At 33.8% G+C, this 12,148-nt stretch overlaps 1 protein-coding gene across 5 annotated transcripts in view; it reads right to left on the reverse strand.

Annotated features, from left to right (window-relative positions):
* LOC150103285 (uncharacterized) overlaps nucleotides 1-12,148 on the reverse strand; it is a 454,389-nt gene that overhangs the window by 111,388 nt on the left and 330,853 nt on the right. For all 5 annotated transcript variants that reach the window (XR_016548822.1, XM_090397913.1, XM_090397914.1 and 2 more), the window contains 2 exons: nucleotides 4,774-4,888; nucleotides 4,447-4,565 (listed from right to left, as the gene is read on the reverse strand). Coding sequence is in view for 4 of the 5 variants with exons in the window: in XM_090397913.1 (XP_090254039.1) it covers nucleotides 4,447-4,565; nucleotides 4,774-4,888 (234 nt within the window). In the remaining variant the exon portion in view is untranslated. The remainder of the gene's footprint in view (nucleotides 1-4,446; nucleotides 4,566-4,773; nucleotides 4,889-12,148) is intronic.

Below are 12,148 nucleotides of genomic sequence, written 5' to 3' on the forward strand. Positions count from 1 at the left end.
TCTGGACCCTCTCCACTTCCTCCCCACCACGAAGAAACCCTGGTGCCCATAACTGGGCACAGAAGTCCAGATGGGGTCTTATCAAGGCTCGATACAGAGTAACAACAACTTGTTTGTCTCTGCATGTTAAAGTATTTTTCAGAAGCCAAGTGATTTGGTGAGCTGTTTTAGTCACTTTTGCAATGTGCCCCCTAAACTTCAACTCCCTATCCCCCAACACTCCCAAATCCTTGGCCTCATCAATCTCCTGGAGTACGGTTCCACCAATGCGATATACTGCTGCTATTCTTTTCATCCCAAAGTGCATAACCTTACACTTTGCCACATTAAATTGACATCCATTTTTCCGAGCCCAGTCCTCCAACTATCCAAATCATCCTGTAAAATTTTGACATCCTGTGCACTCACAATTGCTCTACCCAACTTTGATTCATCAGCAAACAAGTGAACACTTCCTCTCAAATCCTTTCCAATATCACTGATGAACAAATTGAAAAGCAGTGGTCCAAGAACAGAGCCTTGTGGCACTCCACTAGTCACAAGACGTCGTTTAGACTCCACTCCTGAATAAACCACTCTCTGGTATCTCTCCTTCACCCACCCTCCTATCCATCTCACCAACCCTATATCTATCCCCATCTGCTCCAGTTTACTGATTAGGGTTCCATGTAGTATCCTATCAAAGGCCTTGGCAAGGTCCAGTAGTATCACTGTAAACCCATTACCCTTATCCAGTTCAGCCGTCGCTGTGTTATAAAACATGAGCAAGTTACTGAGGCATGATCTACCCTTCACAAAACCATGTTGTCCCCCATACAATATCCCATTTTCATGTATCCAATCCTGTATTCTTTTCTTGACAAATTTCTCTAAGACCTTGACAATGATTCCTGATATGCTAATCGGTCGGTAATTTACAACAGCAGTCTTGGAACCACCTTTATGCAGTGGAACTATTTTCCCCTCTTTCCACCCGCTCGGGACTAACCCAGACCTGAGACTCAAATTAAACAAAATGGCCAAGGGTACTGATAATTCTTTAGCTGCTTCTCGTATGACACGAGCTGGTTTATTCGTTTCTGCAATGTCACCACCTGGATGATATATTCTTGCAAAGTGCTCACTCGGTAACTCAACTATCTCAACTGATTCAGTTACCTCCCTACCATCGGCATTCTTTAAAATCATTCTGCCATGTACATTTTTCCTTTTACTTGCTACATATCTAAAAAACTGTTTAGGATTCTCTTTAGCCTGTATGGCCAATGTTCTTTCGTAATCCTTTTTTGCTTTTCTTACCACACTCGTCACCCTTCTGGCCTGTGCTTTATACCGTTCATGTGCCTGCCGGTCACCTTTCTCCTTAAATTCCCTCCATAGTTGTTTCTTTTTTTGCAGCTCAAGCTTAATGGTGTTATTCATCCATTTAACCCCTACTTGATTTATTATTCGGACTCTAGGTATACAGTCAGCCATTGCTTCATGCAAGCACTTCTTAACTACCTCCCATGCACTATCAACTTCTAGTCCTTGAAGTTGTACATGCCATGGCACTGAACCAATCAAACTCCTAAGCTTGTCATACTTTCCAGCCCGATAATTCCACATGTACCATGTCTTAATTGAAAATTCTACACCTTCAGCCACCTTCCAAGTCAAGACCCTATGATCACTCTCACCAATTGGTGGCAATATGGTCATATTTGTTACAGCCAAATCCTCAGATGAAATTACTAGGTCAAGCACTCTCTGACCCCTAGTATTTTCCATTACATGCTGTCACAGATAGTTATCCCTTAATAACCGCATAAAATCCAATTCCTTCCTCCTGTGTGTCCTCTCCTCACTCCAATCAATGCGACCATAGTTGAAATCTCCCATAATAATCACCCTCCTTCCGCTCATTTCTTCTATTTGCTTGTGCATACTGTCACCACCATCTTTTTCATCACCTGGTCTATAGCAGCACCCAATTGTATATTTAGTTCTGCTAGCCACAATCTCACACTAAATGGCTTCAAATGTGCTCTTTTCTCTATCCTGCAATCCAACTTCTATTCTCCTTGGCTGTAGCTCATCAGCTATCATTAACAATACTCCTCCCCCCATTTTATTCTCTCTGTCATTCCTGAACACACTATACCCATCACATTCAATCCCACTGGCTATATCATCTACAGTCAGCCATGTCTCACTAATACCAATAACCTGTGGTCTGGAAGTGCCAACCATGGCCAAAAACTCTTCTTTCTTGTTCCTAATACTCCTAGTATTAGTGTACATGAATTTAAGACCCCCATTAGCCCCAACCCTACCTTGATGCCTTATATTAACTATCCCACTCTGATTTGTTGTCCTTATTTGCTCTGGCATATTATGTTCATTCTTACATTCAACTGCCTCCCTAAGGACTGTATATCTACTCTCCCCCCCCGCTAACAAATCTAGTTTCCCTGAATTGGCACATCCACTACATTCAGCAACACTTTCTCAAGTCTTCTTACACCGTAACCATTCAAATGCAAGCCATCCATCTTATACAGATCCTTTTGCCCATCAAACTCACTCCACATGTCCACAAATTCCACACCACTCGTCATACACAACCCACGCATAAAGTCATTCGCAATTATGGCCCTCCTTTTAAACATTTCACTGTCATACCGTGGCAAAAGACTAATCATTCTAACTCTCTCACTCTTTTCTTTTGCTACCTCAAACAATTCATTCAGGTCTTCTATCATTTCCATTTTATCTCCTTTCAAATCATTCGTACCTGTCACAACAATCATTTCTTTCACCCTTTCCTTTTGCTCTTTAATAGACTCAGTTACATCCTTTATGGTCGCACCAGGTTGGTACGATTTTCTCAAATCCTCTACTAACACACCTCGTACTAACGAATCTCCATACAGCACTCTATCCTTCATTTTGTTCATGTTCACATTCATACGTCTATTTTTCCTGTCATACCTTTTATTATTGGTTGGTTGGTTCATTCAGTCGACTTTTGTTCATGCACTCTAGCTGCTGTTTTGCCCTTTCTATCGCACCTTTCAACAACTCTATCTCATCTTTTTTTATTCTGAGAAATCATTAATACTATCATTCACACTTTTTATATTCACACTCTCACAATTAATTTAATTTGTGAAAGAATTTGAATTGAGTGGGCTTATAGTGCCATCTCTTAGGATTAGAAGGAACTAATTTTCAAGCTTTGTCTACTTTGTGGCACTATCTTCGTAAAACACTGTTATCAGATGTTATCAGAGCCGTCCTTGACAATAGGAGCCAGGCGATCATGTGATGCGGTGATTCCAGGGTTAGTAAAAATAGCTTTGACAAGCAGACAGCAGCGTTCTCTTACTAAGGCGGACTCTCATCAGAGAAATTTTTCAAAAATTCCATACACCAAGATCGACCACTACATCTGGACGACCATCACAGGGTGACGAACTCCTCAGACTGAGGGAAAGACATTTCCTAATACCTATGCCACCCACACCCTAGAAAGCAAATCCCACTAGGCATTGTCATGTATGTTCAAATACCACATTGGGGCAAAGAAAAAGAAACGAGAGCCAGTATATGTGTGCTAAATGTGGCATAGCCTTATGTGTACACCCCTTCTTTCAAAATAACCACACACTACTAAAGTATTGAAGTATTTTTGTGGAGGTGTTCCTCACTTGAAGTTGTGTGTGACATTATTTGACATGGAATAAACAAATAAATTTCAAGATAAATGTTGTACATCCCTAACTTTAAAATAAAATTTCTATATAACAGTTTTGTTCAGTGACTTCAATTTATACAAGAAAACAGTGCAAAAATGTGTAATACATTATAGTAACTATCCATATTATTATAAAATATTTTATAATTGTGAAAATAACTCAGCAAGGAGGGTCATACTGGTTATTTAGTATCTCAGCAGTTAAAAGGTTAATTGCCTTAGCATCCCATAATGCAAAGCACATATCCTTTTGGGTGTGTATAATGCTATGCATTATGGGTAGGACTATCTGCCTAGACTGGTTTGACATTTATTGTGGTCTCATCAGTGACCCAGAAAAGATACCAACATTGAAGTAATGCAGAAGTCACATATTTCATATATACAAGTAGTGAAAAATTGTGACACCTTATTATTAAAATACTCTGGATTAGAGCTACTTCTTGAAGAACTAGGTAGTGGCCCTTCTCATAATGCACAGCATTATACACACCTGAAAGGATGCATTCTTTGCATTGTGAAATATTAAGGAGTTAATGTAAAGTCATTACTCTATATACAATTAGTCTAGTTGTGAAGATATTTCACATGCAAGCTTTGCTTGCTTACGCTTGGATAAAGGTTAAAACAAGAATGTGATTTCTTGGAATCTTTAATTTAACAGTTTAGTTTTGAATAACTTTATAACAGCATTACATGGTAATTACCTGTCCCATTTTGAAGGGCTTACTACACCCACTGCAAAAATCATGTTGGCACTGAATACACCTGAAATGCATACAGCCACCCTTTGCCAGTGAATATCTAAAATGGCAATTTGGACAATCTGAAATGCAAAAACATATTATACATTATAGACATATATATATATATCAATACATCAAAGAAGTGAAATATGAAATAAACTGTTTTATTTATATTAATAAACACTATCATATCCATACTATCATAAACATCAAGATTATTATATTCAAAACTAAATAAATGTATTTAGTTTTTGAGTATAATAGTAAAAGCCAATTGTTTTTACTCACCTATACCATTTTCAGTAAGGTGTTTAGCAAGTCCAGCAGCTTGAATTTCAGGATCATTGGCTTCCTTCCATTCCAGAAACTGTTCACATGTGATGCCTTCATGTTGCTTTTCCCACTGTAAAATTTAAATTTAAATGAGCTTAAGCTAAAATTTACTATACTTTGGACAATCTTTAAACAGTAGAATTACTATTATGTGCTGTCTCCAAGGAGTCTAAGGGCTGATCATGGGAAGACACACCACTCCACACACTTACCATTTATGCTACTACAAAAAACACACCACTATCTATCATATACTCATTATGCTATCAACCTATTAATAGCATTTGTATCTGTAAGTTGTTTCATATTTGCCTGTATGTGGGATGAAAAACCCATGTTTCTGGGAGAAAAAAAGCCCTGCCACCTCTATATGAGATCACCTAAGTGATCTCATATAGAGGTGGCAGGATACAAGCTGTTAAAAAAAAAGATATGTATCAGTAGTAAGGAAAGATATTATTGTGTTTTGTGACAATACTGGTTTTTTAGTATACGTTATTCAAATTGCTGATTTTTTTTGGTATAACTGTGTGTATTTTGTTAGGATTATACTGTTTCAGTATTACGTGTATCGACTGTATTCAACATGGCAGCTGCCAGTTACAGCACTATAACCTAGATCCCCGCCATTTAAAGACTACATTATTCATAGTATAGTCGATGATTTTATAGCTTGCTGCACATAGTATGTATGCATCCTGTAGTTTAAAAATATAGCGGGTGTGAGCAGGGCCGCATTTATACTTTTGGAGGCCTGAGGCGCAACATCATTATGAGGCCTCAAAAATAAGCATTTTTTTTTTTTTATTTAGTTTATTGAAAATAAAAGTCAACATTTCCATAATAACTCATTTTAATAACACAATACAACATTGGTATACATATATTTGCATTTTAAAAAAAGTATAAAAATAAATCAGTTCAAATTTAAATAAAAAAATTAATAACTAAAAGTTTTTTTTTCTGGCTTTGGTTTTAGCAAATATATCTATAATGTCATCATAATTAATTGAGTCCATTACATCTGATTCAATGCATAATAACGACAGGTCACTTGTTTTATTTTGGTGTAAGTTGCTTCTTAAATAATTTTTTATTCATTTCAACACTGAAAATGAGCTTTCAGTACTTGCATTTGAAATAGGCATCGTCAAAAATATTTTAAAAATTGTTTCTACGTTCGGAAAGGTAGACCTTAACCCTTCGTTTATAAATTTGTACATATTTTAATTGAAGAATTTTCTTCCTTTATCATTATTAAAAATTACTTAACTTCATCAGTAAATTTTTCTGGATCAATATCAGTCCCATAACTTCGTAAAATTTTATTAATACTAGTCTTGTACTTGTCTTGATCTATATCTTTCTTCAAAAAAATGTCAAACATATCTAATATGTCAAAATAGCTTTTTGTTCTTTCATTAAATTCCAAAATTAGCTTATCGCAAATGACATTAAAAGTGTTCAGAGCGAAATTTTCTTTCACATGTAATATAATCTCATTGTTAGATTGTGAAACTTCGTCACTAATTTTTTTTTTAGTTTTTTTAACTCTTTCCTTTTCATCTTTAAATTTTGTCTCATCTGTTAATAAATTCGCTTCTTCATTTACAGCAGCAAAACTAATTCTTATATCTAAAAACAAATCCATATTGGAATCTTGTAGAGATTTGCTAGTAGCATGTATTCGTCGTAAAATTTTGTCCCACACAACTGTTAAAATTGCTGTTTCTGGTTTGTCAAAATGTTCAGCCAATGATGAACTCTCTAATTTAGAAATTGATTTTTCATGAGAAGAAATGGATAGTTCAAGTAATGCGTCTTTAATTTGTTTATATCCATGTTTCACAGCCAATGTAGCGTCAGCTCTTGCAGACCGCCTCGTTTCACCTAGTCTTTTAACTGTTAAAGCTTTTTTTTCTAAATGTTTAAGAAGTATACCCCATCTTCTTGTTGAAGATGAAAAGTAATTATATACATTTTGAATAAAAAAATATTCCACTTTTGGACAAGATTCCACGGCATAGTTGCCAATTAAATTTAAGGAATGACTAGAGCATGGTATATAATGTGCAGAGGGACTATGTTTTTTCAGCCTAGCTTGTAAACCTGTATAGATACCTTTTCATATGGCAGCATTATCATAGCTTTACCCTCTGCACATTTTTATATCCAAAGATAATTCTTCTAATTTTTTTAACACTACCTCTTCTAAATATAAGGAATTATGTTGGGTAATGCTGATGAACTCGATAAATGTTTCTCTAATGTCAGAATTTGCGGCAACATATCTAAATATCATAGCTAGTTGTCATCATGGGCAATGTCTGGCATTGAATCGAGTATTACTGCAAAATAAGCAGCTTCCTTAATTTCTGATATTAATATTTCTCTTGTTTTTTTAGCTATTAATGCTATGAATTCATCACGAGTGTGCTAAGAAAGATAATTAGATCTGCCAGAAGCACAGTTGATGTACATTTTCATGTGATGTTTTAAAAAAATCATCAAATTCACTTAAATAATGTAAACATGATGAACAATTTCTGCAAGAATCAGAAAAAATATCATTTGTATTTCCTCTAAATGCTAACCCTAGTTTACTCAGTAACATAATCGTAGCTATTATTCTTTTTAAAACCTCTCTCCAATAATTTTCTTCAGATTGTATTTGTTTGATCAATTCAGAATCAATTCGACTATTTACAGAACTTGATTTTCTTTTGCGATATATGCACATCGCTTGTATATATGCTTAGTAGAATGCTCGTGATCACATAAGGTTTGTGTTATATTTCCCCATTCATTAAAACCCTTCATTAAGCTATTATTTGACTTAGAAAACAATTTACAAACAAAGCAGTAAATCTCTTTCTGAAAAAAATTAGCCACTCTCGTTTCTCCTTTGTTCCATTCGCCTTTTTACAGTAAAAATGTGATTCATTTACATTTCTGACATATATTCTATTGCGTTCTGTGTATTCTTTTTTTAAATTTTCGATTTTACCAACATTCTGAAGCATATTTATTAAAATATGCTCGATAAACTGTTCATTAATAGTGAGTGGCCACACTGCTATATCGGTAGGATAAGAGATAGCTTGCTTACTGGTAAGTACAGTCTCCGATTGAAAATTTTCTTCAGAACTCTCTTGATTTGTTTCATTTACTTCTTTCTCTCCTTCTATGTTTTCCACATAATTTTGATGTTCTTCATTTTCACTTTCATCTCCTCCTGATAATGATACCAATGTTTCATTTTCATTCCGAGAAGTGTCAAGTACAACTTCAGTTCTACAAAATTCTTCATTTTCAGAATGCAAGAAAGACAAAATTGTCTCCTTTTGTCTATTTAGCTGTTTTACATTTTCTATGAGTTGTTTCTTTTACTAGCTCTGGATTCAAATTTTCTTGGCATCATTATGTGTATTAATCTATCAAAAGCAAAATAAATATTTATTAAATCCAAAATAAACATATAAATAAAATAAACAATTACGCTGTTTAAAATAAACGAGTAACAGTAAAATAAGAATAAATTAATCGAAAAATATATTCTTACCAACTGCGACAACTATTTTAACCATATAATTAGGTATATACACTTGTATACTGCTTTACAAATACTAGCCAAATAATGGTAACTAAACTATCAGTTTAATTACTGTTATTTGGAATTTCCTTTACTGTTCTATGATATTTGACCCTTTTTGGTGCATAATTTATTTATTGTGTCTCTTCCCAAAAATAAAAACGAATTTCACATGTATACAATAAATATTAATATTAAAAAAATAAATCTTGGTAATATTAAACCAGCAACGTTGTAAGTCATTTTATATACGTAAATGACTAACTTATATCGATGGATTATAAATAATTATGCAACTTCTCCAATAATTTATATTTAATATTAAATTTTCTAAATAGTTTAAAATTTTTTAATGTAATTCTAAATATATATATATTATTTACACTTTTAAGTATTCCATGTAATTGAATCATAATTAATTTAAAGAAAGATGTAATGAAAATCTTTCGTCTACTTTTTTACTCGACATTTTACCCTAAAATAACTAGAATCTTGATGCACAAAAAAATGAACCGAAAAATCAATTTAATTTATAAATAATAATAAACTTGAAAATCAAATGCTCTGTTTATGTGATATCGAAACTGCTCTTACTGAACTAATTAATACAAATAGCAGCAGCACACAAAAAACCTCTGTTGTCTCAGGAACCTGTTTCAAAATGATTGCAAGTTCAATACTCAGCGATCTGTTCTTTCCTAACAGGATTCTGGGAAATCACAGGGTGAAATATTCTTAAGAACGTTATTGATTAAACTTACCATATATTTAATCACTGGATTAAACTGTTAAGTCACTCAGTGGTTAGTCAAAACAAGTCAAACATTTACTAAGAGAAAATTTCCAGAGAAGGAGATTGGAATTTAGTAATATTGATAAGAACAATAGTCTAAAAGTCCAGAAGCAAAAACCATCTGTGACAAAATGAAACTAGTTTAAGTAAAAACACAAAAATACCAATTTATTAAGTATATCTTTATAGAGTTCATAATAATAATAATAATAATAATAATAATAATAATAACAGATTTCTACAGATGTCTCATCTTGTTTTGGTATTATCAAAATTATCAAGTTATTCTGAAGCATTATGAATTTTGCTATTTTATTATTATGCTGCTAATATTTCTTAAAATGTGGCACGTTTTACGACAAAACTGGCTAAGTTATGTTGAATATATCTGTTCACAAATATACTTAAAATCCCTTTGAACTAATAAAAACGTAGAATGCTGATGAAACTTCATCAGCATTCTATCTGTTAAAATGCAATTATTACCCCCCCTGCCATTAACGGATTATTATCTTTATGTGCACTGTATTACTTGGAATTTCCTTCACTGTCCTATGATATTTGACCTTTTTTTGCTGCACAATTTATTTATTGCATCTGTTCCCAAAAAAAAAAAAAAGAATTTCACATGTGCTAAAATAAATAATCAAAATGTTTGTTTGCATTGGAAATATTATGTCAAATATTTATATTTTTTAAATAACATTTATTGAAATATATATGACATTTTACTTTCTTTCCTTGCAAAATAAGATTATATGGGTCGCACATTTCAACTTTAGGAACGATTTTTTTTTTTTTTTATGAACAACAAATGATGTAAACTGCATTACTCAGGGTTTCCGATTTTGAGTCAAAATATCAAAAATTTATATCCAATGGTATTTTATCAGAGACCCTTCGCCTTTGTCTTTTGCTTAAAACTGCAACAGTACAATTACTTTGGAAAAATAACGAAAAGTGCACATGTTATCTAGCAGTATTGTGTGTGTGTGTGGTGATAATTTTGGGAGGGGGTTAGCCATTAAAGATGAATTAATTCTGTTATGAAAATTTTGGAAATAAAATTTCATTTTGTCGCATGCACCTACACATATTTCGAAAGATAAACTGTGATTAGGAAAAATATCGCTACTTCAAAACTGCCGCATAATATCGAAATTAGCTGAAAATATGTACATAACAGTTGACATCATAGCTGCTGTTTATTTCGGTTTGTAGTGAGTGATTAGAGGGAAAACAAGAAAGTTGAAATGCAAAAACCTACAGATTGCGTTATAAAAATTATGCATTAATTATGTATGATATGATTCAAGATTTACGTACGATTCTCTATTAAGCAAAATTTAAAAAGTGCGAACCTTCGTGCAATCTGTGAACTAACCTTCGAACTAAGATTATGAATAAAAAAGAAAAACTTAATTTGGAACAGATGAAGGCTGTATTCATTTTTAGATTCAGATTTTCATGAATTTATAAAATAATTATCTTCAATCAAGTTCTGGGAGAATTTTAAAATGTATTGGTGATTAAAATAATTAGCAAAAAAATTGATAGTGACATTCATCTTCCAAAGTGATACAATATGAAGTGAAGAAAGTACGAAAGGATTTCTTATTTTGCACTAGCATTAAAAACTATAATTATATGATAAAAACAAGCAGCAAAAAATGAATATAACTCATAGGTATTTAGTCTGATATAACTTAGATTCCAGTTACGGAGCAAATGGCAAACAACTGCATTTCTTGCTGTAGGCAACTGAACATAGCTACTTATGCGGTAATCTAGTTAAGTGTTCTTTTCAGCATGAAGGATTATTGCCCCTTCTAATGGACATGATAGTCAAACTGCACTTCTTATCCATGTTCTTTCAACAGGTGGACAAAATATTATCCAGGTTTGCTGGACGTATATTATTATTATTATTACGTGACACCTCCAGGGAGTCCAAGGACTCATTGTGGGAGGGCACACTACTTTACTATATATATATATATATACGTCTAGCAAAAAAAGAGTACGCTTACATATGTGAATTTTACGGAATACAGGAGTTCCTGTTAGTTTTATATTCTAAGGAAAGAACAATGTATTTCAAATGAAAGCAGGAGGCCTCACAAATTTTTCAGCAGCCTCTAGTTTTTATATTATGAATTTAATATTTAAAAATAAGTATTTTATTTTGCAACTATAACTATGCTGTTTTTTTATTGTTCTTTGTGAGGAGTAAGGTTTCAAAATGGCCCCATAGAGAGTGAGGCCCCCCCCCCAGCTTGCGCCTAATGGTAAATGCGGCCCTGCGTGTGAGACACTGTCTGCATGAAATGTAGACAGTGGGAGGTACTGGGATACAGAAGTGTCTCGATATTGGGATTTAGCAGTGGCGAAGATAGTGCTTTGAAAAGGGTGAGCAATTTTCAGTTTGTGGATGGCAGTAGTGTGTTGGAGAAAATGTTATTACAGACAAATAGATGGATTTAGACTTGGACAGTTTAGCTGACAGAGATTATTAGTCTGCTGGCAATGATTTTGTATGTGTTAACGTAAATTGAAAGTAGAACATGTAGAGAGAGAGAGAAATGAACTACTAAGAAAGGAGATGGAAGGAATGAAGACTGAGTTGAGGAGGGTGATGATGATGATTTATGGTCTTAATGGTGCAAGTGCATCAAAGGTCATACTGTGCCATATCAAAGGTTATAGTAGTTAACAAGGTAATATAATCACAAGCATCTATGCCCACAGTGGGATTCGAACCAACGACCTGTTGGTTGGAGAGCAGATACACCAACCACTCAGCCAACCAGACTGGTGTTGAGGAGGGTCAATGAAGACCTTGAGAAGATAGGTTGGCAAGTATGAGAGGAATAAAAGTAGGTGTAATGGTTGAGGTTTGGGAATGAGCAGAGTGTTCTATCAATTTTGTGAAGAGGAAAGCCATT

This window comes from Typopeltis vanoorti, chromosome 9, assembly GCF_054136105.1.
Source record: "Typopeltis vanoorti isolate ZY-2024b chromosome 9, IOZ_Tvanoo_1.0, whole genome shotgun sequence".
Lineage (NCBI taxonomy): Eukaryota > Metazoa > Arthropoda > Arachnida > Uropygi > Thelyphonidae > Typopeltis > Typopeltis vanoorti.